Here is a 27997-nt window from a genome sequence, read left to right on the forward strand (position 1 = left end):
AACAGACTTGAGAGGCTGAATGGTCTACCCCTGTTCCTCTAGTTCACTACCAGTTTGAATTGTTATTTCAGTACAACCTTTTAAAGCTAGTGTAAAATTACTTCTCTATATTTAAAGAGATAAAGACTATACTGCATGAAGGTGTAACAATATATTGCAAAGTAGCTGCATAAATCTTCTAACTGCAAGTACCTTAAACACATTCTCTTTTACACTGGAAATTTATTTGTACAGAATCATGAACAACAAATTCTCCCATGTATCCGTATTCAATTTAGTTTATTGATTCTTGGAATATAATTTCTTGAAACTTCAGAGCATTGTACCATAAATAGTCACTGTGATTGGTTATTCTCGAAGTTTGAAATCACAAATATTTGGATCCTTTAAGAAAGCAGGGTCCTTCAATGTGACTGACATAAATCCTAGAGAGAAGAGAAAATCATTATATTAATCAACAAAGTAATGCCCTGCAACACTCAACATGAAATCTCTATTATAACAGATGAATGAGGCACATATTTAAGAGGCGAGGTCAGGTCTTTTGCTTTAGCATACCAGAGATTGTTCAAAGATTTTGAATGAGTTGTGGCGGGGGTTACTGAGTGGAGTGCCCCAGGACTCGATGGTGGAACCACGACTGTTTCTAATTGTGTGGCAAAATCAGAGGAAGCAACTCTAGTTGCAGAATGAGCTGGATATAATAGGAGGGGGCAGAACAGTGACAGATGAAATCTAATTGCAGACCAATGCAAAGTAATGCACATACTCCATGAATGGTATTGAAATAGCTGAAGATCTAAAAGAGTCTCAGTAGACTCGAGGCTCAACGTGTCCAATCGATGTAGAGCAGCAATCAACAAAGCCAATAGAAAGTTGAACTTTGTAGCCAAAACAGTAGCGTACATGTTGGAGGAACATAAGAGGAGCAGGTCATATGGCCCCTCAAGCCTGCTCCGCCATTCAATATCATGGACTCAGCTCCACTTTCCTGCCCACTCCCCATAACCCCTCATCATTTAAGAAACTGTCTATTTCTGTCTTAAATTTATTCAATGTCCCAGCTTCTACAGCTCTCTGAGGCAGCGAATTCCACAAATTTACAACCCTCAGAAGAAATTTCTCTTCATCCCAGTTTTAAATGGGTGGCCCCTTGTTCTAAGATCATGCCCTCTAGTTCTAGTCTCTCTTTCCCCGCCCCATCAGTGAAAGCATCCTCTCTGCATCCAGCTTGTCAAGCCCCCTCATAATCTTACATGTTTCGATAAGATCACCTCTCATTCTTCTGAATTCCAATGAGTAGAGGCCCAACCTACTCAACCTTTCCTCATAAGTCATCCCTGGAATCAACCTAATGAACCTTCTCTTAACTGCCTCAAAAGCAAGAAACTATGCGTGGGCTCTGGTCCAACCCCATCACCAGTATGATGTCCAGTTCTGGTTGTTGAGATATTCAAGCACTGGACGCTGTGCAGAGAAGAGCCATGAGGCTGATTCCCAGAGTCAAGGGTCTGAGTTAGGGGGAGATACTGGATTCGGACTTCTCAGCCTGAAAAGGAGGTGTTTGAGAGGTGATCTTATGGAGGGATACAATAGCTAAGGGAATGAAAAAGGTAAATCCAGAATATTACTTTACATTAAATTACAAGAGTAAGACAAAGAGACACAGCTTCAAACAAGTGAACAATATTTTTAAGACTGATATCAAAGCAATCATATGGAATAAAATATGCTGTAAAGTCCTAACAGCAATTTGCAATAATATAGCAACTTTAAATTTTGAAAAACATCCCAAGGGGTGACACGAGTTGATTTTTGTCCCATCTACATCCCTTTGGGAAACCATTTTCCCAAAGCAAAATCCAGGCATGGAGACTGCAGTTAGGAAACCGTGTTCAATGTTAGTTTTAGAATTAAAGTTTTTTAAAAGCAAAACATACCTAATCGCTGAGCTCTTTTGATGGTCTTGGAAATTTCTCTCTGTTTCTTTCCACACAAGCCTAGAAGAGGAGGAAAAATTTAAAACAACCAATTTATTGCACTTGCATGGCAGTAGGATTTACTGCTCGATACATCCTTTACTTTCTCCACAGCTGACAATCGTAGGCCTTAACCAGGAACCTCGACTGATTTGTCCAATAACTGTTTTAACTAACAGAAGGTTTATTTATCCATTGAAAAATGAATGCCTTCAAAAGTGGGGAATGAAAGCTTCTCTTGCCCTAATATATTCATTTAAAATGTGACTGGGGCTTTTAAGTTACAAGTTGAATTTTAAAGAGTTGGTTTCCAATTCCTGCTCACGTTAATCAACTTTCAAAGGCTTTCTATTCTGTAAATAAATATTCAAAGCAGTCAACTTGCAGATATTGTGCATCTGTGCCAGCAGCAATTGAAATAGAGCTAATATTCCAGCAATAATCTTGTACTTCATGTCAAGTTGGGTGGTGTGAATGCGTGCAAGGGTCCTGTTAGAATTAACATCCTATTTTTAAACCTTCAACAAAGCAAGCCCTATTAAACATAACTAATTCAGTACTTTTCTGAATGTAAATGGTTATTGTTGTGTTTTTCTATCCACTTTCTTTGTCTTTCATATTTGACCCTGAAATTAGCTTTAAACCACATATCCACAGCATAACTAAGACCACTTATTTCCACTTCCATCTCCACCCAGCCCTCATCCATGCCTTTACCTCTAGACTTGACTATTCCAATGCACACCTGGCTGACCTCCAACATTCTACCCTACGTAAACTAGAGGTGATCCAAATCTCGGCTGCCCATGTCCTAACTCGCACTAAGTCCCGTTCTCCCTTCACCCCTATGCTCCTTCACCCCTATGCTCGCTGACCCACATTGGCTTCCGGTTAAGCAAAGCCTCGATTTCAAAAAGCTCATCCTTATTTTCAAATCCCTCCATGGCCTCGCCCCTCCCTATCTCTGTAATCTCCTCCAGCCTCATAACCCCCCTCCTCCGAAATGTCTGCGCTCCTCTAATTCTGCCCCCCTGAGCATCCCTAATTGTAAATCGCTTAACCATTGGTGGCCGTGCCTTGGCAGCAAGCTCTAGAACTCCCTGCCTAAACCTCTCTACTTCTCTTTGCTCCTTCAAGATGCTGCTTAAAACCTACCTCTTTGACCAAGCTTTTGGTTATATGCGCTAATTTCTACTTATGTGGCTCGCTGTCATTTTTATCGCATAATACTCCTGTGAAGTGCCTTGGGATGTTTCATTATGTTAAAGGCACTATATAAATACAAGTTGTTGTTCTCCCTTCGCCTCATTAATGTTGGTGGTTGAGTTTTTGCTTTACAACGTATTCCCACCCCCCCACCCTTCCGACATTGCAGTAATACATTTTTAGCTGATATTATATACATTTGTGATTGCAATTGATTTTTTTTTAGAATTAAGCGATTCGTGCAATACTGTTTGAGCATACGTGGGCTGTAAAAGCCAGCGCATGAATAAAATGGATGAAGTTTGTCTTGACTTCTGTTATTCTGATAAAAGCAATCCAGACCTCGATTACTGAGATAACAAGACCTGACCTGAATTTAATTAGAATCCCCTGCTTTAGCGCACGTTGGTGTTTCAATATTCTATGATGCGAAATTACATGCTCTATATTAAGAAGCTTAACAGATCTCTAATGTAAACTATAGCTCTTCTCCCCTACTTCAAAACACACACTGGCTGTAGGTGTTTGCCGATATGAAAAGCCAAGAACTTTCTCAGTCGGAGTTCTAAAGAATACTAAAACTTTTCTGGTGTCTTACCTGTAATATGTCTGCCAAAAATGCGACCCGTATATGGAGATATAAACTGGGACAAAAGCTTTTTAAAGGTGAGGAAGAGAGAAAAAAAATGAAAGAATTGGAGATGGATGTTAGTGTCAGAATACATCAAGGTTGAAATACAAACATTTATATTTGGTTTAAACTAAAGTAAATGAGCCTTTAAAACGGTTATATGTCTTCAAGTTTCTCTTTAGAGAAAATCTACTTTTCAATTGCAAATGAGTTTTATAACTTTAATTTGTTTTGACAATGTTTGTTGTGAAATTAGTTTGGGTGGTCTCAACACGGTAACTGTTGGTGGGCATGGACCCATAGCGCAAAACTATTTATAAGTGGGCAATCTCACTGACAATCCACAAGGATGGCCTGACGCAGATGCTCCTCTGAAGCCAAAGCCGGGTTAAGGGGTATCACTGAGGATGAATAGAGGAAGTTTCATCTTTCAGATACCCTGAGTTACATCTGACTTGGGAGTACGTCATGTTGAAAGAGTGGAAAAGCACCAATATTGAACAATGAAATCCCACCTGATCCTTATTTAATATATGCGGCCTCTAAAATGGGATTGCCATTTATAAGCAGCTCGAACTCCCCGCTCCCTGGTATTGGCATTAATTAATGACACTATGGCTACCACATGTATCAGAAGCAATAGAAATATATTCATAGTAGAGCCATAGAAACAGGAGTGCCACACATAAATTAGGTGAACAATATAATCCTCATCTCTGCTCAACTGTACAATTTTGCCCATAAACTCATGCAAACATTTTTTTTTTTGCAGAACTGCAGCACGTGATCTTGAAACTTATCACTCTACAGTCAGAGTGTGCCCATAAAGACTAATAACTCGGGGGAAAAAAATGCTGCAGCCAATATATCACACGTGCTCAGTTATCCACTCAGGTTTATTTTTTGGAAACCACTTGTCCTGGCATGTGTCTTATGTGTGGTCCATCCATCACAACAGTGTGGCACTCCAAAGATGATTTCAAAAAATCAAAACCAGTTTCCAATGACATTCAGGTCAGGAAATGCGTGGGCAAACACAATGTTTCCCTATCTACAACATCCTTGCCGGGGCATCTGTGTGATATTTTAATTTACTGACCCAGATTTTGCATTGAGAATAACGATGAGGCTCATCGTTATGGAGTAAATTAATACAGCAACTTCCGGGAGTACGGACATAGGCAGTTAAATGTGGAAATCCAGAAGTTATGGTTTGAGATACCCCTCAACAGGCTGCGCTATAACAGTACCTCACCGACAGACTCAGCATTGAAATCAGTATAAGGATATGAATTAGCTGCACTTACGCACTAAACATGCCAGGAAAAATTAGAGCTGGTGCATTCAGGTGTAAGTGAAAACAACGTGATCAGTCTTAATTACTGCCAAACAATCCCTTTGGCCCTGAAAATGTAATGTTACAAGTGTGGAGTCTCATTCCTTCAGAATTTAATTAGTGTGTTGGGAGATTTTTTTTAAACTTTTTTTTTCATTTGTTTTTCATCTGTCTCATCTCTCTCAATCCCATCTTTCTTTACCAATCTTTATTTTGCTTACTGTACATGACAAATACAATTGATATTTCCTGGTTTCATCATCATCATCATCATAGGCAGTCCCTCGGAATCGAGGAAGACTTGCTTCCACTCCTAAAGTGAGCCCTTTGGTGGCTGAACAGTCCAATTCGAGAACCACAGACCCGGTCACAGGTGGGACAGACATTTGTCGGGGGAAGGGGAGGGTGGGACTGATTTGCCGCATGCTCCTTCCACTGCCTGCGCCTGACCTCTTCACGCTCGCGGTATTGAGATTTGAAGAGCTCAACGCCCTCCCGGATGCACTTTCTCCACTTAGGGTGGTCTTCGGCCAGGGACGCCCAGGTGTCAGTGGTGATGTCGCGTTTTACCAGCGAGGCTTTGAGGGTGTCCTTGTAACATTTCCGCTGCCCACCTTTGGCTCGTTTGTCGTGACGGAGCTCCACATAAAGCAATTGCTTAGGGAGTCTCTTGTCTGGCATGCGAACAATGTGGCCTGCCCAGCGAAGCTGATCGAATGTGGTCAGTGCTTCAATGCAGGGGATGTTAGCCTGGGCGAGGACACTGATGTTGGTGCACCTGTCCTCCCAGGGGCTTTGCAGGATCTTGCGGAGACATCGTTGGTGATATATCTCCAGCGACTTGAGGTGTCTTCTGTACATCGTCCATGCCTCTGATCCATACAGGAGGGCGGATATTACTACAGCCCTGTAGACCATGAGCTTGGTGGTAGATTTGAGGGCCTGGTCTTCGAAAACTCTTTCCTCAGGCGGCCAAAGGCTGCACTGGAGGCAATGTTGAATCTCTGCATCAATGTCTGCCTTTGTTGATAAAAGGCTCCCGAGGTATGGGAAGTGGTCCATATTGTCAAGGGCCACACAGTGAATCTTGATGACTGAGAGGCAGTGCTGTGCGGCGAGGACAGGCTGGTAGAGGACCTTTGTCTTACGGATGTTAAGCGTTGGCCCATGCTTTCATATGCCTCGGTGAATACATCGACGATATCCTGGAGTTCTGCCTCAGAATATTTCCTGGTTTAGACTGTGAGTCTCAGTGGGGATTCTTCAATCTAATTGGTTGAAGAGCCTTGCTGTTTTTTTTTCCAGCTCATGGGATTACGGAGACGTGGCTCCAGGATGATCAGGGCTGGGAACTCAACATCCAGGGGTATTCAACATTCAGGAAGGATAGAATAAAAGGAAAAGGAGGTGGGGTAGCATTGCTGGTTAAGGAGGAGATTAAGGCAATAGTTAGGAAGGACATTAGCTTGGATGATGTGGAATCTATATGGGTAGAGCTGCAGAACACCAAAGGGCAAAAAACGTTAGTGGGAGTTGTGTACAGACCTCCAAACAGTAGTAGTGATGTTGGGGAGGGCATCAAACAGGAAATTAGGGGTGCGTGCAATAAAGGTGCAGCAGTTATAATGAGTGACTTTAATATGCACATAGATTGGGCTAACCAAACTGGAAGCAATACGGTGGAGGAGGATTTTCTGGAGTGCATAAGGGATGGTTTTTTAGACCAATATGTCGAGGAACCAACTAGGGGGGAGGCCATCTTAGACTGGGTGTTATGTAATGAGAAAGGATTAATTAGCAATCTCGTTGTGCGAGGCCCCTTGGGGAAGAGTGACCATAATATGGTGGAATTCTGCATTAGGATGGAGAATGAAACAGTTAATTCAGAGACCATGGTCCAGAACTTAAAGAAGGCTAACTTTGAAGGTATGAGGCGTGAATTGGCTGAGATGGATTGGCGAATGATACTTAAGGGGTTGACTGTGGATGGGCAATGGCAGACATTTAGAGACCGCATGGATGAACTACAACAATTGTACATTCCTGTCTGGCATAGAAATAAAAAAGGGAAGGTGGCTCAACCGTGGCTATCAAGGGAAATCAGGGATAGTATTAAAGCCAAGGAAGTGGCATACAAATTGGCCAGAAATAGCAGCGAACCTGGGGACTGGGAGAAATTTAGAACTCAGCAGAGGAGGACAAAGGGTTTGATTAGGGCAGGGAAAATGGAGTATGAGAAGAAGCTTGCAGGGAACATTAAGACGGATTGCAAAAGTTTCTATAGATATGTAAAGAGAAAAAGGTTAGTAAAGACAAATGTAGGTCCCCTGCAGTCAGAATCAGGGGAAGTCATAACGGGGAACAAAGAAATGGCGGACCAATTGAACAAGTACTTTGGTTCGGTATTCACGAAGGAGGACACGAACAACCTTCCGGTTATAAAAGGGGTCGGGGGGTCTAGTAAGGAGGAGGAACTGAGGGAAATCCTTATTAGCCGGGAAATTGTGTTGGGGAAATTGATGGGATTGAAGGCCGATAAATCCCCAGGGCCTGATGGACTGCATCCCAGAGTACTTAAGGAGGTGGCCTTGGAAATAGTGGATGCGTTGACAGTCATTTTCCAACATTCCATTGACTCTGGATCAGTTCCTATGGAGTGGAGGGTAGCCAATGTAACCCCACTTTTTAAAAAAGGAGGGAGAGAGAAAACAGGGAATTATAGACCGGTCAGCCTGACATCGGTAGTGGGTAAAATGATGGAATCAATTATTAAGGATGTCATAGCAGTGCATTTGGAAAGAGGTGACATGATAGGTCCAAGTCAGCATGGATTTGTGAAAGGGAAATCATGCTTGACAAATCTTCTGGAATTTTTTGAGGATGTTTCCAGTAGAGTGGATAAGGGAGAACCAGTTGATGTGGTATATTTGGACTTTCAGAAGGCGCTCGACAAGGTCCCACACAAGAGATTGATGTGCAAAGTTAGAGCACATGGGATTGGGGGTAGTGTACTGACATGGATTGAGAACTGGTTGTCAGACAGGAAGCAAAGAGTAGGAGTAAATGGGTACTTTTCAGAATGGCAGGCAGTGACTAGTGGGGTACCGCAAGGTTCTGTGCTGGGGCCCCAGCTGTTTACACTGTACATTAATGATTTAGATGAGGGGATTAAATGTAGTATCTCCAAATTTGCGGATGACACTAAGTTGGGTGGCAGTGTGAGCTGCGAGGAGGATGCTGTGAGGCTGCAGAGCGACTTGGATAGGTTAGGTGAGTGGGCAAATGCATGGCAGATGAAGTATAATGTGGATAAATGTGAGGTTATCCACTTTGGTGGTAAAAACAGAGAGACAGACTATTATCTGAATGGTGACAGATTAGGAAAAGGGGAGGTGCAAAGAGACCTGGGTGTCATGGTACATCAGTCATTGAAGGTTGGCATGCAGGTGCAGCAGGCGGTTAAGAAAGCAAATGGCATGTTGGCCTTCATAGCAAGGGGATTTGAGTACAGGGGCAGGGAGGTGTTGCTACAGTTGTACAGGGCATTGGTGAGGCCACACCTGGAGTATTGTGTACAGTTTTGGTCTCCTAACCTGAGGAAGGACATTCTTGCTATTGAGGGAGTGCAGCGAAGGTTCACCAGACTGATTCCCGGGATGGCGGGACTGACCTATCAAGAAAGACTGGATCAACTGGGCTTGTATTCACTGGAGTTCAGAAGAATGAGAGGGGACCTCATAGAAACATATAAAATTCTGACGGGGTTAGACAGGTTAGATGCAGGAAGAATGTTCCCAATGTTGGGGAAGTCCAGAACCAGGGGTCACAGTCTAAGGATAAGGGGTAAGCCATTTAGGACCGAGATGCGGAGGAACTTCTTCACCCAGAGAATGGTGAACCTGTGGAATTCTCTACCACAGAAAGTTGTTGAGGCCAATTCACTAAATATATTCAAAAAGGAGTTAGATGAGGTCCTTACTGCTAGGGGGATCAAGGGGTATGGCGAGAAAGCAGGAATGGGGTACTGAAGTTGAATGTTCAGCCATGAACTCATTGAATGGCGGTACAGGCTAGAAGGGCCGAATGGCCTACTCCTGCACCTATTTTCTATGTTTCTATACACATCACAGATCCCCCTGTAGAGGGTGCCGAGGTGGATCAGATGCTGGGTTTGAGCAAGTCTGCTTAAAAACCCACCAAAACTCTGTGGGCAGTTGCCAGCGCTGTGAAGCCCAAGTATCCTTCGCCGCTGATCGCAATGTCCGGGCCACTATATATTTCCTAACCAGAACTCCAGAAGCATGACAGGGATATTTTATACTTTGGATTCAGTGCCTTTGGGATACTAGTTTTATAGTTAAGAACATGGAAGCATTTACCAGAGAAGTGATATTTGTCCCAACCATTTACATCGACTTCCATCTACAATGGCTTCCGGTTAAGCAATGCCTCGATTTCAAAATTCTCAGCCTTATTTTCAAATCCCTCCATGGCCTCGCCCCCACCCCATCTCTGTAACCTCTTCCAGCCCCACAAACCGCTCCCCCTCCTCCCAGAGATGTCTGCACTCCTCTAATTCTGCTCTCCTGAGCATCCCTGATTGTAATTGCTCAACCATTGGTGGCCGTGCCTTCTGTTGCCTAGGCCCCAAGCTCTAGACCTCCTTGTCTAAACCTCTCTGCCTCTCTTTCCTCCTTCAAGACGCTCCTTAAAACCTACCTCTTTGACCAAGCTTTTGGTCACCTGCGTTAATTTCTACTTATGCGTCTCGGTGTCAAATTTTTATCCCATAATACTCCTGTGAAGTGCCTTGGGACGTTTCACGATGTTAAAGGCGCTATCTAAATACAAGCTCTTGTTGTTGATAGAATAATACTCTTTCACCAATCTCCCATTAGTGTCATGGATAGAATAAATCGGAGTAGATATGGATATCCAGAATCACAATTATCATAAATAGCTGCTATACAGAGTAATCATTGCATTCCAACACAGTAAAACAGCAGCACTGACCTACAGTGGTGGAATTTTAATTCTCAAATACTATCCCATGCCAAAAAATGTCCATTAATGGCCTAATACACAAACTACTTAAGTTCATTTATTTGATCTCATTTATATCTCTCCCCAACCCCCAGTTAGTAACATGGACATACCTGTACGTTCTTGTAGTTCACTGAAACACCACACATAATGCACTTCTTGGGAGGTTCTTTGTAAGGATTTTCCAACTTTATTGGCTATAAGAAAGTGGAAACTATTTGAGCACTTGAAACACATTCCTGCACTAAGCCATTTCTCCCCCACCTCCTTCAATTCATAGATACAATAGAAAAATTGTGAGTTGTTTACAACACAGTATCAGTCATAACAAGACACAAAACATACAAGGAAGTTACAAGGGAGATGTACAAGGGCTTGGTGTAGGATAGGACACATGCAGCAGAATTCTAAATGAGCTGATGTTTAGGGAGAGTGGAGGATGGTAGGCCAGCCAGGAGAGCTTTTGAATAGTTGAGACTAAAGGTGACAAAGGCATGGAAGAGTGTTTCGGCAGCAGATAGGCTGGGACGGCAGCGAGCAATGTTATGGAGGTGGAAGGAGGTGGTCTTTGTGATGGAAAGGATATCGGATCAGATAGACTAACTGTGAGGAAGGCTGTAAGCAACTTTAGGACACAGATAAGTCAGTTGGCTAGGCAGATGGTTGTTAGATGAAATTTCATGTGGAAAAACATGACATGATACATTTTGGGAAGAAGAGAGAGAAGAAACATACACTAAAAAAGAAACATTTTAGAAGTAAAGGGGAGAAAGAAAAGAATGTGCTTTTATATAGCACTTTTGACATTCTCAGAATAAATTGTGCAGTTAGGTCCCTCCATCAGCAGTAAGATAATGATCTCATTTATCTGTTTTAGTAACGTTGGTTTGAATAGACTTGGGGTTTCAGGTACAAAAATCTTTAAAAGTTGGAAGACAAGTTGATAAAGCCGTTTAAAAAAAATAAGGGATCTTAGGTTATGTAGAATATACAATTCAGAAATAGGCCATTTAGCTCAAACAATCCATGCTGGTGTTTCGAGCCTCTTCCCATTATCAGTTAACTATCAGCATAACCCTCTATTCCCTCTCCTTCATATGCTTACCTAGCATCCCCTGAAGTTCATCTATACTATCCACCACAACTACTCCTTGTGGTAGCGGGTTCCACATTCTCGCCCCTCCCTGGGTAAAGATCTTTCTTCTGAATTCCCTATTTAATTTCTTGGTGACTATCTTATATTGATGGCTTCCAGTTTTGCTCTTCCTCACAAGTTCCCCATCAGACAGTGGTGAAAGCACGATCAGTCAGTAATTGAACCCAAGACCTCTCCACATGCACAGTTGACAACAATTCAGTGCATATTTACTCATTGTGGTAATTTTATTTAGTCTTTCCAGTGACCAAACAATAATGAGAAAGCACATCACCCTCTTCTGCCAGCTCCAATGCAATATCACCACCAAAGTTCAATACAGCAGAATAGTAAGACTGCTTGAATTAGTGGAAATTTTAGAACATATTTATGTACTCAATATGATCCATGGCAAAAGTACAATTTCTCTGGCATAGCACATAGTTCACTCAACTTTATACTTCCACTGCCCCTAGGAAACGGCATGTCATTTTGAGACCACTGAACTTTCAGGATCTAAAAATCTTCAGTGCCATTTGTTCACGTCAGATAATGCTTTCTTACCATATCAGAAGTGTTACTAGTGGTTGGAACATGTTGAGTGCTGACCCCCCTTTGCCAGTACCCTGCAAAGCAAACAAATTAAACATTTGTGAATTGTAGGCAGTGGGTTTTTGGGGGTTGCTAAATTGCAAATGCTCAAAATCATTTCACTCAGGAGCAGGAGTTCAACGTCAGATTTTAAGAGTTCCATGTGTGAAGACATTTATAAACAATTACTGCAGTCAATCTATCACAGCTTGGTATCAAAATACTTATTAATTTAATAACAAAATCGATTTTTCAAACATCTCCAAGGCTACTTCACAGGTGGCAATTGTCAAAGTAACAACTGTATTAGGCCCGGACTCTTGTGTAAGATCAGCGCAATCTTATAATCCTTAGGGTTAGTATCTGTCAGTTCCTGAGCAAGCTGTATAGAAATTTCTAAAGTGTAAACTAGGCGCCAAAAAATACAAGTCCCCCTCCCCCCCACCATTTACTTCTGTATCTTATGATGTGGAAACACTAATTAAAGTAGAAGCTAGCACTTTCTATTTAAAGTTCTACATAACAAATATATATATTTGGTAACCAATATAAGACGTTGCCAAGTTAGTTGCCGCACTGTGATCCACCATTTTGGGTCTCCTGTCCTTTTCTCAGCCGCTCCATGATGCAAGTTACATGGCGGGGGTCGGGGGAGAGAGAAATTGATAGAAATTCAATGGGGGGAGGGGGGGGTGGAGGGAGAATAGAAACAGCAGCCTAAAATGCAGGAAAAATCTCTCTTTATTTGGATCGCTTGAAATCAAGAAGCAAGGGACTGAATAAACATGCAGGCTAAATGACAACCCGCAATGATTTACGGTTTTACTAACAGTGCTTTTTAAATGGCAATTCCAGAAATTCAGGCAAGCTTATGTCCCATCCAAATTAAAACAAGATTTTGGCACTGTACAATGGAAACAGCATTTGTTTTTAAACAAAGTATTAAGCCTGCTATAAGAATATTTCTTGGCACGATTTGCTCTCCAGATTTGTACCAGGAGCCTCTGTTCTCAGCCAAATATTGCAACTCCTTACATTTGTGTTTAATGCACTTTTATACCCAAAGGATGCTATAGATGCACTGAGCAAAAGTCAGGGCCTGAGCATCATTTGCTGATAGGTTAATAAGAGAAGAATCATTGCTCAAACTCAACTCCCCACTACATTTGGCACTGAAATGTACACACATTGCAGTAGTGACATGATCACACACGTTGCAGTATGTGACACAATACATGTAATGTATATAATCTCAAATATAATGCACAAACATGCTGGAATCCAATTTGCAGCACAAAGATTAGGGAGAATTCTGGAGTTTTAATGCCAAACTCAAGAAAGAATTTTTTTTAAATAGATCCACCAACCCTGAAAAATCCAGGATTTTAAAGGTGGAAATGGGCACCGATTCCTAGTTACAATACTTGCCACACATCACTGATAGTGTAGTGCACCAGAGAGAACCTCCGAGTGGCTTATGGATGATTTTGAAGACTTATTCTTGGCTCATGATATTTCTTATAAAAAGGTAAAATGCATATTTATTTCCATTGCTAGTAAAAATCAAAAAAGCTGCCATATTACCAAATCTGAAACAAAAAAAGAAAACTTGCATTTATATAGAATGCCTTTTATGACCTTTGGCATCTCAAAGCACTTTACAGCCAATGCAGTACTCCTGACGTGTAGTCACTGTTGTAATGTAGGAAACATGGCAGGCAATTTGCGCACAGCAAGGACCCACAAACAGCAATGTGACGATGTCAAGATCATCTCTCTTATTGATGCTGATCAAGGGATAAATACTGGCCAGGGTACCGGGGATAACTTCCCTGATCTTCTTCAAAATAGTACCATGGGATCTTTTACGTCCACCTGAGAGCAGACACTGCCTCAGTTTAGCGGCTCATCCAAAAGACAGCACTTCCGACAGTGCAGCACTCCCTCAAAACTGGAGAGAACGGAGTCAATATTTCAGGTGTAACCCTTCATCACAGTTGTAAAAATGAACAGTAAACATTGAAACATTAGAACTTATGAAGGGGTACATCCAAAATATTGGCCTTGAAATTCCAGCCTCGCCGGGTCCGTGCGGAGTGTGTACAGATTCGGGAAGGCATCGCAACAGCCAGTTTTGTGCGCGCAATGCGCATGCGCCGAAAACTAGCTTTTGCGATCTGTCAAGTTTTAGCTCGACAGATCCTCCGCAATACGAGGAGTATTCGGAACCCAGGAGAGGGCTCTGAGCTAGTTAGAGTGGGTGAGAGTGCAGATGAACAGGACCCCAAGAAAGAATGCAAAAGGCAGGAGGCAACAAAGCAGAGTAGCACTGGGGTAAGTGTAAACCACAAGGTGATAGGAAGGGACAATATGTAAGAATATAAAGGGGCTGCAGGAGGGGTCAAAACTAAAAATCATGGTTTAAAAACTAGTATTAAAACACTCTACCTAAACGCACGCAGCATTCAAAACAAAGTAAATGAGTTGACGGCACAAATCATTACAAATGGGTATGATTTGGTGGTCATTACAGAAACGTGGTTGCAGGGTGGCCAAGACTGGGAATTAAACATACAGGAGTATCTGACAATTCGGAAGGATAGACAAGAAGTGAAAGGAGGTGGGGTAGCTCTGTTAATAAAGGATGATATCAGGGCAGTTGTGAGAGATGATATTGGCTCCAATGAACAAAATGTTGAATCATTGTGGGTGGAGATTAGAGATAGTAAGGGGAAAAAGTTACTGGTGGGCATAGTTTATAGGCCCCCAAATAATAACTTCACGGTGGGGCGGACAATAATCAAGGGAATAATGGAGGCATGTGAAAAAGGAACGGCAGTAATCATGGGGGATTTTAACCTACATATCGATTGGTCAAATCAAATCGCACGGGGTAGCCTTGAGGAGGAATTCATAGAATGCATACGGGATTGTTTCTTAGAACAGTATGTTACAGAACCTACAAAAGAGCAAGCTATCTTAGATCTGGTCCTGTGTAATGAGCAAGGAATAATAAACGATCTCCTAGTAAAAGATCCTCTCGGAATGAGTGATCACAGTATGGTTGAATTTGTAATAAAGATTGAGGGTGAGGAAGTAGTGTCTCAAACGAGCGTACTATGCTTAAACAAAGGGGACTACAGTGGGATGAGGGCAGAGTTGGCTAAAGTAGACTGGGAACACAGACTAAACTGTGGCACAATTGAGGAACAGTGGAGGACTTTTAAGGAGCTCTTTCACAGTGCTCAACAAAAATATATTCCAGTGAAAAAGGGCGGTAAGAGAAGGGATAACCAGCCGTGGATAACCAAGGAAATAAAGGAGAGTATCAAATTAAAAACCAATGCGTATAAGGTGGCCACGGTTAGTGGGAAACTAGAAGATTGGGAAAATTTCAAACAACAGCAAAGAATGACTAAGAAAGCAATAAAGAAAGGAAAGATAGATTACGAAAGTAAACTTGCGCAAAACATAAAAACAGATAATAAAACGGAAAAGAGTGGCTAAAGTAAATGTTGGTCCCTTAGAAGATGAGAAGGGGGATTTAATAATGGGAAATGTGGAAATGGCTGAGACCGTAAACAATTATTTTGCTTCGGTCTTCACAGCGGAAGACACAAAAACCATGCCAAAAATTGCTGGTCACGGGAATGTGGGAAGGGAGGACTTTGAGACAATCACTGTCACTAGGGAGGTAGTGCTGGACAGGCTAATGGGACTCAAGGTAGACAAGTCCTGGTCCTGATGAAATGCATCCCAGGGTATTAAAAGAGATGGCGGAAGTTATAGCAGATGCATTCGTTATAATCTACCAAAATTCTCTGGACTCTGGGGAGGTACCAGCGGATTGGAAAGCAGCTAATGTAACGCCTCTGTTTAAAAAAAGGGGGCAGACAAAAGGCAGGTAACTATAGGCCGGTTAGTTTAACATCTGTAGTGGGGAAAATGCTTGAAGCTATCATTAAGGAAGAAATAGCGGGACATCTAGATAGGAATAGTGCAATCAAGCAGACGCAACATGGATTCATGAAGGGGAAATCATGTTTAATTAATTTACTGGAATTCTTTGAGGATATAATGAGCATGGTGGAGAGAGGTGTACCGATGGATGTGGTGTATTTAGATTTACAAAAGGCATTCGATAAGGTGCCACACAAAAGGTTATTGCAGAAGATAAAGATACGCGGAGTCAGAGGAAATGTATTAGCATGGATAGAGAATTGGCTGGCTAACAGAAAGCAGAGAATCGGGATAAATGGGTCCTTTTCGGGTTGGAAATCGGTGGTTAGTGGTGTGCCACAGGGATCGGTGCTGGGACCACAAACTGTTTACAATATACATAGATGACCTGGAAGAGGGGACAGAGTGTAGTGTAACAAAATTTGCAGATGACACAAAGATTAGTGGGAAAGCGGGTTGTGTAGAGGACACAGAGAGGCTGCAAAGAGATTTAGATAGGTTAAGCGAATGGGCTAAGGTTTGGCAGATGGAATACAATGTTGGAAAATATGAGGTCATCCACCTTGGAAAAAAAAACAGTAAAAGGGAATATTATTTGAATGGGGAGAAATTACAACATGCTGCGGTGCAGAGGGACCTGGGGATCCTTGTGCATGAATCCCAAAAAGTTAGTTTGCAGGTGCAGCAGGTAATCCGGAAGGCGAATGGAATGTTGGCCTTCATTGCGAGAGGGATGGAGTACAAAAGCAGGGAGGTCCTGCTGCAACTATACAGGGTATTGGTGAAACCGCACCTGAAGTACTGCATGCAGTTTTGGTCACCTTACTTAAGGAAGGATATACTAGCTTTGGAAGGGGTACAGAGACGATTCACTAGGCTGATTCGAGAAATGAGGGGGTTACCTTATGATGATAGATTGAGTAGACTGGGTCTTTACTCCTTGGAGTTCAGAAAGATGGGGAGTGATCTTATAGAAACATTTAAAATCATGAAAGGGATAGACAAGATAGAGGCAGAGAGATTGTTTCCATTGGTGGGGGAGACTAGAACTAGGGGGCACAGCTTCAAAATACGGAGGAGCCAATTTAAAACCGAGTTGAGAAGGAATTTCTTCTCCCAGAGGGTTGTGAATCTGTGGAATTCTCTGCCCAAGGAAGCAGTTGAGGCTAGCTCATTGAATGTATTCAAATCACAGAAAGATAGATTTTTAACCAATAAAGGAATTAAGGGTTATGGGGAGCGGGCGGGTAAGTGGAGCTGAGTCCACGGCAAGATCAGCCATGATCTTGTTGAATGGCAGAGCAGGCTTGAGGGGCTAGATGGCCTACTGTTCCTAATTCTTATGTTCTTATGTTCGGGAGAAGGATATTTGCCCATCTCTTGTCCAGCGAATGTCCTACAAACTCTTGTGCCAGGTAAAAGCAGATGCATAGCCTACTTTTACCAGCATAAGAGTTTCAAAACGAGTGAAAAACATTATAATAAAGTTTAAAAACACAGTTTTATGTTAAAAATCCTGTCCAGTAAGGTAAGTTTATTTTAAACCCTAATTAAAACACTTAGAAAAAAAATCCAAAAATTTTTTTTTTCTCTAACAGTAACATTAACTTTAATTTAAATTAATGTTAACTATGTGAGGTGTTTTTAATTTTTTATTAAGTGTTTGGGGGGGGGGGGGGTTCTCATTCATAATGATGAGAACTCCTACTTAGGGAGTTCCCATTATTATGAATGAGAATACTGTACCTTCATTGGCTGTCCAGTGCTACGTGACTCCAGCTTCTCCCTTCGCATCTCGAAGACGTGCAAAGTACGGGAAGAGAAGGCCTCAGACCGGGATCGCTGGAGTGCGGAGGAACAACGGGTAGATGCGGTTCTTTTTTCTTATTTACAGGCGAACGTCCGCGGGAAGACCAGAACCGAGATTTCAGGCCCATTAACTTATCTGTTCTCTTCACGGATCCTGAATGACTGACTGGCTGTCCAGGATTTTCCATTTTGTTTATTTTAGAAGTTTATAGTACAGATGAAGGCCATTCAGCCCAACATATCTGCATTGGCTCTTTTCTGGAGCAATCCAAAGCTAATCCCACTTTCCCCACAGCCCTGCATCAATTCCAAACTAAACCCGCTGCCCTACTCTCTCCCCATACCCTGCATCTCTTTCTGCTTCAAATTTGTTATCCAATGTTACAATTAAAAGATGCAATGGTCACTTCCTCAATTAATCTCTGCGGCAAAACATTCCATGTTCCAACAACTCTCTGTGTAATGAAAGGTCTCCTAAACGCTCTCCTCACTCGCGGTGATCATTTCAAATTGATGCGCCCCCATCACTGACTTAACAACCAGAAGTCCAACTCATCTATCAAAATCCTTAATGATTTTAAAACCTTCAATTAAATCTGCTCCAGTGGAAACAGTCCTAGTGTCTCCTAGTTTCCCATCCCTGACACCAACCTGGTGACTCTCCACTGCATGCTCTATGTGGCTTCAATATCCTTAATGTAGCCCTGCAAATTTCTCCTTTTCAAGTATTTATCCAATTCCCTTCTGAAAGCTACTGTTGGATCTGCTTCCACCAGCCTTTCAGGCAGTGCATTCCAGATCACAACAACATGCTCCTTAAAAAAAACACATCCTGCCTCTGATTCTTTTTGCCAATTACCTTAAATCTGTGCCCTCTGGTTACCGATTCTACTGCCAGTGGAAACAGAAGTTCCTTAGTTACTCTATAAAAACCCTTTATGATTTTGAACACCTCTGTTAATCTGTCCATAACTTTACAGAATCATAGAAATTTACAGCACAGAAGGCGGCCATTCAACCCATCGTGTCTGTGCCAGCCTAATCCCACTTTCAAACTCTTGGTCCATAGCCTTGTAGGTTACGGCACTTCAGGTGCACATCCAAGTACGTTTTAAGTGCGATGAGGGTTTCTGCCTCTACCACCATTTCAGGCAGCGAATTCCAGACTCCCACCATCCTCTGGGTGGAAAAAAGTTCCCAACTCCCCTCTAACCCTCCTATCAATTACTTTAGATCTATGTCCCCTGGTTATTGATCTCTCTGCTGAGGGAAATAGGTCCTTCCTATCCACTCTATCTCGGCCCCTCACAATGTTATACACCTCAATCAAGTCTCCTCTCAACCTCCTCTGTTCTAAAGAAAACAATTCCATTCTATCCAATCTTTGCTCATAGCTAAAATTCTCCAGTCCTGGCAACATCCTCGTAAATCTCCGCTGTACCCTCTCTAGTGCAATCACAACGTCCCCGTAGTGTGGTGACCAGAACTGTACTGTACTCTAGCTGTGGCCTGACTAGTGTTGCATACAGTTGTGGCATAACCTCCCTGCTCTTATATTCTATGCCTCGGCTAATTAAGGAAAGTATTTTATATGCCTTCTTAACCACCTGATCTTCCTGACCTGCTACCTTCATAGTATACTCTCTTAATTGAAGTTTTTTCCAACATATCGCATCCATCTTTCGGATGAGACATTAAACCGAGGCCCCGTCTGCTCTCTCAAGTGGTCATAAAAGATCCCATGGCACTATTTCGAAGAAGAGCAGGGGAGTTATCCCCGGTGCCTTGGCCAATATTTATCCCTCAATCAACATAACAAAAACAGATTATCTGGTCATTATCACATTGCTGTTTATGGGAGCTTGCTTGTACATAAATTGGCTGCCACGTTTCCCACATTACAACAGTGACTACAGTCCAAAAAGTACTTAATTGGCTGTAAAGCGCCTTGAGATGTCCTGTGGTCGTGATGTGAATGTTTAAAAATGTATAGAGACATTGAAGTTGAGAACGTTGGAATTGTATAGGGACAGTATAAGCTAACAAACAATTCATGGAGAAATAGCCATGACATCTCAGACTCGAGACTGCGAAATGTTACAACACTAACACATATTGAAACAAAACCCACAGCTTGCAGAAAAACCTCAAGGTCTTATTAAATCATGTTATTAACCTGAAACATTGACAGGTCTTTGTTTAAAGTCGACCGAGAATGTATATCCTCTGTCTGATAAGTCTTGCCGGCCGGTAAAATAAAGACTGCTTTGTTCAAAGCACAAGAGGTATTCGACTCAGTAATTTTACTGAACCAGATTGAGAGAAAAGAATCTACATTTACATTTGGTGTCAGAAGTTGGATCTCAACGGACGACTGCCGAAAACTTGCGAATTAAGAGCCAGACTAGCCTTGGACGAGACGAGGGGAAAGTGGCCACTGGAGTGAGTATGATTTCAATACTGCTCCAGTTTCCCCCGGTTTCAAAAGTCTGAGGAAAGTTTAGCCACTCGCTGATTCTCAGGTAGTGTCTGAACGAGATCCAGGACAATCTGGTGAATACCTTTCAAACTTAGAGTAGGGATAGAGATAGGGAAATTGCGCGATGACGCAAACCAAGCTGCGACTTGGAAAGATAGGTTATAGTTAGAGATAGATAGGGATAGATGATCAATCATGGATCCAAAAATTAATAGGAAAGAAAAGAGACTCTTGTGAACGTCTGTTTAAATGAGAAATGCTTCTGGGATTTTTACTGTTTTAAAAAAAAAAGCCGGGGAGTTGTGGTTTGTTTTATCTCCACCTACTTTTTCAAACAGAATGAAAGTTTTTTTTAACCCTTCGTAGTGTTGTCCTGTATGTGGGAAGTTTAAGAGTGTGAACCTTATTGAATTACGTATATTCGGATGATAAGTTACGGAGCCAGGAAATGCACAAAGGATAGGTTTGTTGAGTAAAAAAAAAAGAAAAAAATTACATGGTCCCGGTGGTTAAAAAAAAGGATTTAACATGCTCACTTACTTGTCGAACGAAAACATTCAGAGAAGGCACAGCAAAACAACTGAGATGGATTCAAAAGGATTCAAAAAAAATATATTATATTAAATAACACGACCTTGAGGCTGGAACAATTGAGATAACGAAAAGCAGTCCACAGCCTACGTGCCAAACTTCTCTCTAGTTATGGAAAAGACAAAAAAAAGTAACGTACTAAATAGGTGCTGAAAAAAAAATGTTCTGAGATTTTAAATTATGAGAAAAATTCCACTGCAGTCTAAAAAAAAAAATCACTCCTGTCCAGTTGGCAGAAAAACTCCATTAAATTAGGGCTTTCATTGACTGATTGGATTTAAACTGCGCAGTGACGCGAAAGGATAGGGAAATTTGGAGACTAAAAGAAATTAAATAAGGCTCATAAGAAATCAAATTTAGAAAATTAGGCTCACAGGGAATTAAGTAAGGCTTATGGGGAATTAAATAGAGGATAGGTGTTCAAGTCAGGTGTGACGTCGACCTCGTATATCACTTGGCCCGTCTAGGCACTGATTGAATTTAAATCACGCAGCAAGTCGAAAGGTAGGGCCGACGCGGACGCGCAATGGCGCGAGACGTGCGGCGGCGCGAGCGTGCGACTGAGTAAAGGAGGGCTGACGCAGACGCACAGCAGCATGGAACGCGTAGTGACGCGAGACGTGCGGCGGCGCGAGCGTGCAGCCGAGTGAAGGAGGGCTGACGCAGACGCGCAGCAGCGTGGAATGCGTGGTGGCGCGGGACGTGCGGCGGCACGAGCGCGCGGCCGAGTGAACGTGGGACGACGCGAACGCGCGGCAACGCGAACCGCGGGGTGATATCAAAGTCAGTGCTGGTGTCAGTAAGTCTTTGTTTATTTTAAGTGTTTTAAATCGCGCGGCGACGTGAACCGCGGGGCGACGCGGGAGTCTTTGTTTATTTTAAGTGTTTTAAATCGCGCGGCGACGCGAACCGCGGGGCGACACTGATCAGTGTTAGATTTAGTAAAGTCTGTTTATTTTGAGTTTGTTCAAAGTCAGTGTTAGTTTCAGTAAAGTCTGTGTTTATTTTAAGTTTGTTCAAATTGCACGACGACACGAACGCGTAACGACACGGTAATACGAGGGGCAGCGTGAAAATGGGTAATCAGTTGGATAAAACAACGGATGCGGATAGTCCGCTACAAAAGTTATGTGAGGAATTCCCTGAAAGAGCTGAAGACTTTAGAAAATTATCAGGAGCCCTGAACAAATTATTAGGAGATGACCAGTGGCCTCTAGGTGGCACTAGAAGCGTAGAGGTAGCAAAAAAAACACAGGAATTGTCAAAAATTTAAAGATGCATCACTTCTGTCAAGTTGGCAAATAAATGCTATTAAATTGGGACTCTCATTGACAGAGGGAACACATGTTAAAACTGTAGGCGTCTTAAAAAAAAAAGAATGTGTGCATGAGAAACTTACTAAGAGATCCTCTGGGACTTCTGAGAAAGGTATTGGCCGACTACGTAGTCAAATGGCTGGCTTTGTGTTAACCGAGGCTGATGATGAAATTGATGAGTGGTCACTGACTCAGCGCCCAACGGCGCCTCCCGCACCCCCTGGTCCCTTGCTCCAGTCCTCTTCCCAACACCCTCCACCTTACACTCCGGCAAGAGGAGTTAAAAATAACCCCATACCACCAAAGCAACAAACCCAAACTGACTCCTCATCCTCTGATAGCGATTCGGATCCCCAGTTCACAAGCAATATAGCCGAAAGGACCAGATCTCACACTCGAAAGGGCAGAACTATATTTCGATATCACAGACAGTCCCGTAAATCTTCTAGTCAATCTACCAGTCCAAGTTGTGAAAGACATAGCAAACACCCCCGCCAATCGAGAAGCAGAACTGTCAAGCAGTCAGACAGCTCCGAAACGTCCTCCGACCTAGAAATGATTTCCAAGATCCCCAAATCCCGACACCAATTCCCTGTCAGACCAATGCCAAACCCTGATGCACAACAAGCTGCAGACCACCCCACTATAGATGTCTATGTGATCTTCGAACAACTATTCGATTGCTCACGCTATCCGGACAAATGGAAAGGGCAGTTAGATATTATTGGCAGGAAAAGAAAGGGGAGGGGGGAGGTGCGCCCCCAACCCGGGTCAAGACTGAATACGTGACTAGAAAGGAAGAGCCATCTCGGGAGGAAGGATCAATAGAACCGCAGTGTTGCATACAGGATTGGATGGATAAGCAAGGATACGGTTATACTAAACAACCAAACGGCCCGAGCCCTGCTAATAAACCTCCCTATTGTCCCCGGCATGGTATGGGAAGAGGCCGGGACTGGGTAAGAGGAATTGACTGTTTTAATTGTGGGCAGGAAGGACATTGGAATAAAAATTGCCCCTACCGTCAGCATGGAAAAGGAAGAGGAGGAAGAGGAGGGGGGCAAGGGGGGAGAGGAGGATCTTACACTAACTTCTCCCAGAACAACCCCTTTGGTCAATTGTCCCCCGATTGACTACGCAGCTTGATTGTGCAGGGATCCTCCCCGGACGACGAACCAATGATATTGTTAAAAATTCTGAATGAGTGGCAACCCTTTTTGATAGATACGGGAGCCTTCATGTCTTCTGTACAATCAAAGCTTAAACTCCCTGCCTCTACTGAAACACAGGAACTTTCAGGATTCCTGGGACAAGTCTCTACATTCCCGGTGTCAGAACCGGTTAAAATGGGTTACCAGGAAGAATCGGTGGAACATTGATTTGTTATCACAACCAATCTGGACTGTAACTTGATGGCTAGAGACCTCCTCTGCAAATTCCAGTTGCATTTGGAGTGTGGAGATGATGGAATTATTGTAAAACAGGGAACCCTTAAGCAGCAGTATACCACTAGAACCCCTCAGTGGTGGTCTCTGGACCTGCCGCAGGCACCCTATCACGTGACCCTAGCATACGATCCCAGTGGAAATGGGAAGACCTCTTCACTCCAGCAATCGATGTCCCCCATGCTCAGAGGCAGAGCAAAACCTCACCTTTGCTTGGGCCAGGCACCAGAGAACAGACCAGTGCAGCACCTGAGGCACAGACCATCCATCACGACTGCGTGGCAATGATCCGACTGGAACGATCTAAAAATACCTTCCCAGCTCCAGTGGCAGGACTCCTGGGGAAGAAGATCAATTTCATAGGTACCCTTCCAGCGGTTGTGGCAGAATCGCGAGAGAGAAGGATCAAGGCAGTCGACTTCGAGGACAGAGGCAAGAAGGCGTTCCTGCTGCAGCGAGGGGCAGCGTGGTTGAAAAAAGAGCCCCACCACGCTAAAGATTTGGAAGTTATAGTGCGCCAGGCTATAGACGAGGCTGACCCTACCAACCGGGATGTGCAAATACCTGACTATGTGGATCCTCATGTGTGGGCAGAGGACCACTCCCAAGTGGGTTATACTCCCATTGATCCGATTGAGATCCCAGTGCAGGGCAATGTGGACTGGCCCTCTATCCGACAGAACCCACTGAAATCACAGGCAATCCAAGGCTGACCTTTCGGCACTGTACTGCCATCAATCCGGCCTGTTTTCTTACCGAGCCACCCCAAGATGAGGAAGAACCCAGTCATGATTGTTTATCTTTAATTCAGGAGGCCACATCAGTCAGGGAGGATTTAGTTGATGTATCAATGGAAGATCCAGACTGTATTATGTATGTAGACGGAAGTTCTTCCATTGACCCAGAAGGCAGACGAAATTCTGGATACGCTATAGTAAACCAGGAGAATCAGGCCGTGGAATCTGCCGCCTTTGAGACCGCCTATTCCGCCCAACAAGCTGAACTATTCGCCCTCACCCAAGCCTGTATCTTGGCTAAAGGCCTCAAAGTCAATATCTATACCGACTCTAGGTATGCCTTTGGGGTGGCCCATGATTTCGGACAATTATGGAAAAATAGGGGATTCCTAACCTCACAGGGGAATGAGATATCCCATAAGCAACTAGTATCTGATTTGTTGCAAGCCCTCATGCTCCCCAAGCACATTGCCGTTGTTAAATGTACCGCCCACACTACCGGAAATTCTCTGGTTGATATAGGGAATCGTTGTGCTGACCAAGAGGCCAAACAGGCCTCTCGTGACCAACAGATGGTAGTGCCCAAAATTATGAGTCAGACTAAAAATCCTGCGAAGGATAAGTTAGCCTCGGAAAAACCATTGCCAACCATCCAAGATGTTATTAAAGCACAGGAGGACGCTCCTGAAAAAGATAAACTGTTGTGGAAATATTATGGATGTACTTATGACAATGTTTCTAAACTCTGACCACTCCCGCGGAACAGACTTGCATGTCTGACGAGTTGGCTCTATGGGTTATTGAATGTATGCATTTTGCTACTCATTGTGGAGCAAGGACCACGAGTGACACTTTTGGCTACTTGGTGGCACCCTAGACTCCAGGCGCTCACCCAGAACATCAGTAGTCGTTGCCTGGTTTGCCAGCAACATAATCCAGGGAAGGGAGTCCCCTGTGATTGGGGTAAAACGCCCCTACCCGAAGGTCCCTTTGAGACATTTCAGTTGGACTACATTGTGTTGCAAAAAGTTCAGTGTTACAAATATGTGTTAGTAATAGTAGATGTGTTTAGCAGATGGATTGAAGCCTACCCTACCCTGGACAATAAGGTTCAAACTGTTGTTAAGGTGTTAATGAGGGAAATTGTTCCTAGATATGGTATCTCAGCTCGACTGATGACCACCTATGTTCTTTCTCTGACTCAGGCTCTGCGACTAGCTCACAACCAGGTTCAAGATGCTCACCTCGACCTCCCAGTTTTACCCGAATTGTCCCTCGTGGCACCAGGGAAGTATGGATTCGGAAGGGATTAGAGTCACAATGGGAGGGGCCTTTTCAGGTGTTACTCACTACCCCCACTGCAGCCAAGGTTGAGGGGAAAAGTGCCTGGGTTTACCTGCACCACTGCAAGCTCACCACCCTCTAACTAACCTATTTTACTGGTTATTCTAACTCCTGTTTCTGTTCCAGACTTCCTCTTCTCCATAGCTGAACAAGGCCGTTGGCATCCTAATTGGAACGTGGACCAGTTTGAACTTTTACCCGTAGTGATAGACAGCCAGCTACACCGACGGTGACCTGAGAAGAGAGACGGGAAAACTGAACTCTTTTAATCAGCAAAATAATTGGACTATTTATCTGAATCCTGAGCCATAAGATGAAACTGTCTGTATGCCACAGTCTGTATAATAGTGTTGATATATGACAGTTTCGGCGCATGGGAGGGGAGACAGAGACGAGAGCTACATGTCTTATGTTTATGCGCAAAATGGGAACTTTTCTAGATGTTGGGTGTGTTCACATTCCCTATACATTCCAAAGGGGGAGTTCCACTAACCCTAACTGAGACTGTCAGATGGATTCAGAGCCAAACTATCACGAGAGGAGGGGGGCCAATACAATACTGCTGAAGCTCTGGAGGGCATCACAGCTGAAATGGTAGCAATAAGGACCGTAGCATTACAAAACCGAATGGCCCTCAATTACCTATTAGCTGAGAAAGGGGGAACGTGTGCCCTGATAGGATCTGAATGTTGCACTTACATTCCTGATAGTTCAGAAAACATAACCAATCTCGCTGATCACATAAGAAGGAAGGTGAAGAAGTTATCCACACCAGCAGAAGGATCTAGCTGGTTTGATTGGCTATCAGATGGATCTTGGAGATCCTATCTAATTGTTGGTTGCCTTAACCTTTGTTGTAAAGTAATGATGGCAAGGTTAGCAAACCCTCTTGTGGTCAAGGGCTCCCGAGTTATGATCCAACGAACTAAAGAACTACTCGACACTAACAACAATATGATTCAGGAAATAGAGTGTGAACAGATGAATGCGATCCTAATCCTAAGTGTTATCATGGAATGATAAAAGGGGGGAATGTGAATGTTTAAAAATGTATAGAGACATTGAAGTTGAGTACGTGGGAATTGTATAGGGACAGTATAAGCTAACAAACAATTCATGGAGGAATAGCCATGACATCTCAGACTCGAGACTGCGAAATGTTACAACACTAACACATATTGAAACAAAACCCACAGCTTGCAGAAAAACCTCAAGATCTTATTAAATCATGTTATTAACCTGAAACATTGACAGAAGGTCTTTGTTTAAAATCGGACCATGCTTGGGTCGGCTTATGAGTGGACAAAGGGAAGGAGGGATCAAAAGAGATGGGCTGAGCTGGGATGTCACTCTGGCCCTATCTTGTTATCTTTTGCCGAAAATGTATAACCATCGTCCCTTTACAATGTAACGTCACTTTGTCCGTAGGAAGTGAGTGTGTTCGAACAGACTTGCATTCCTTCTGTCTGATAAAGTCCCCGATCGGGATTTGCTTTTTAAATAAAAGCTTGCTTTGTTTAAAGCACAAACGGTATTCGTTTCAGTAATTTTGCTGAACCAGATTGAGGTAAAAGAATCCAGAAATCAACAGTGAAAGGCACTATATAAATGCAAGTCTTTCTTCTTTCACAGGGATCTGTGAACATGCACTCTAAGGTCCCTCTACAATTCTCAGTATCCCACCATTTATTGTGTATTCCCTTCTCTGCTCCAAGGAGAACAACCCCAGATTCTCTAGATAACTGATGTCCCTCAACCCTGGTACCATTCTAGTAAATCTCCTGTGCACCCTCTGCAAGGTCTTGACCTCCTTCCTAAAGGCTGGTGCCCATATATTTTACAAGCGCCCCCTATAAAAGGGGAGGGGGACACTAAACCAACAGCTCCACAACTCTTTTTGGGGAGTACAAAATAACATTAGATCGAGTGCCCCCCAATCTGGGGGACACTCCAGACACTAATAACAACCCTCTTTTTTTTGTTTTTGGGGTTTGGGGTTTTTCTGTGTTTTTTTGGGGGGCATTAAAATTCCATATTTTACAAGCGCCCCCTATAAAAGGGGAGGGGAAAGCTGGTGCCCAGTATCGGACACAATCCTCCAGCTGGAGCCTAATCAGTGGGGGGTTTTTGTAAAGGCTTACAGTGCTGCTAACTGTGGCCTAACCAGTGTGTTATACAAACAATCACTTCTGCAAACAATGAGGTGCCTCCGCCTTCCCGGTCCCCTTTAAAGTGTCGTAAGAGTTTATATCGCCCGCTGGGCCTGTTACCTGGGCGCCAAGTCCTCACGACCCGCAGCATCCCGCCGGAAGTAGCACGTGCACGCGCAGCACCAAGACCCGCCAATCCGCGCGCGCGCAGCACCAAGACCCGCCAATCCGCGCGCGCGCAGCAC

General features: G+C 43.3%; 1 protein-coding gene across 4 annotated transcripts; it reads right to left on the reverse strand.

Annotated features, from left to right (window-relative positions):
* Positions 1-262: 262 nt before the first annotated feature.
* Positions 263-27974, reverse strand: mrps18c (mitochondrial ribosomal protein S18C). Of its 4 annotated transcripts, XM_070872414.1 has the most exons (7): positions 27873-27918; positions 25801-25836; positions 11895-11956; positions 10309-10392; positions 3784-3841; positions 1941-2000; positions 263-425 (listed from the first exon to the last, which is right to left on the reverse strand). In XM_070872414.1, the coding sequence occupies exons 1-7, from the start codon at positions 27901-27903 to the stop codon at positions 349-351; spliced, it is 408 nt and encodes a 135-aa protein (XP_070728515.1). In that variant the 5' UTR covers positions 27904-27918; the 3' UTR covers positions 263-348. The 4 variants fall into 4 exon arrangements, with proteins under 4 accessions (XP_070728515.1, XP_070728531.1, XP_070728528.1 ...); XM_070872430.1 differs by lacking the exon at positions 25801-25836 and having other exon boundaries at positions 27873-27974; XM_070872427.1 differs by lacking the exons at positions 25801-25836; positions 27873-27918 and adding an exon at positions 25690-25794.
* Positions 27975-27997: the final 23 nt, after the last annotated feature.

The sequence above is a fragment of the Pristiophorus japonicus genome, chromosome 2 (genome assembly GCF_044704955.1).
Source record: "Pristiophorus japonicus isolate sPriJap1 chromosome 2, sPriJap1.hap1, whole genome shotgun sequence".
Taxonomy (NCBI): domain Eukaryota; kingdom Metazoa; phylum Chordata; class Chondrichthyes; family Pristiophoridae; genus Pristiophorus; species Pristiophorus japonicus.

Bases quoted from the DNA above. Each gene is read 5' to 3' on its own strand.
- mrps18c (XM_070872414.1), bottom strand. From the start codon at position 27,903: ATGCTGCGGGTCGTGAGGACTTGGCGCCCAG. The intron at 11,957-25,800 runs GTAAAAGTTCAA...TTTGCTTTGCAG, and splicing joins CTGGCTGTCTATCACTACGG to GGTACTGGCAAAGGGGGGTC. The intron at 3,842-10,308 runs GTATGTCCATGT...ACCTTTAAAAAG, and splicing joins TGAACTACAAGAACGTACAG to CTTTTGTCCCAGTTTATATC.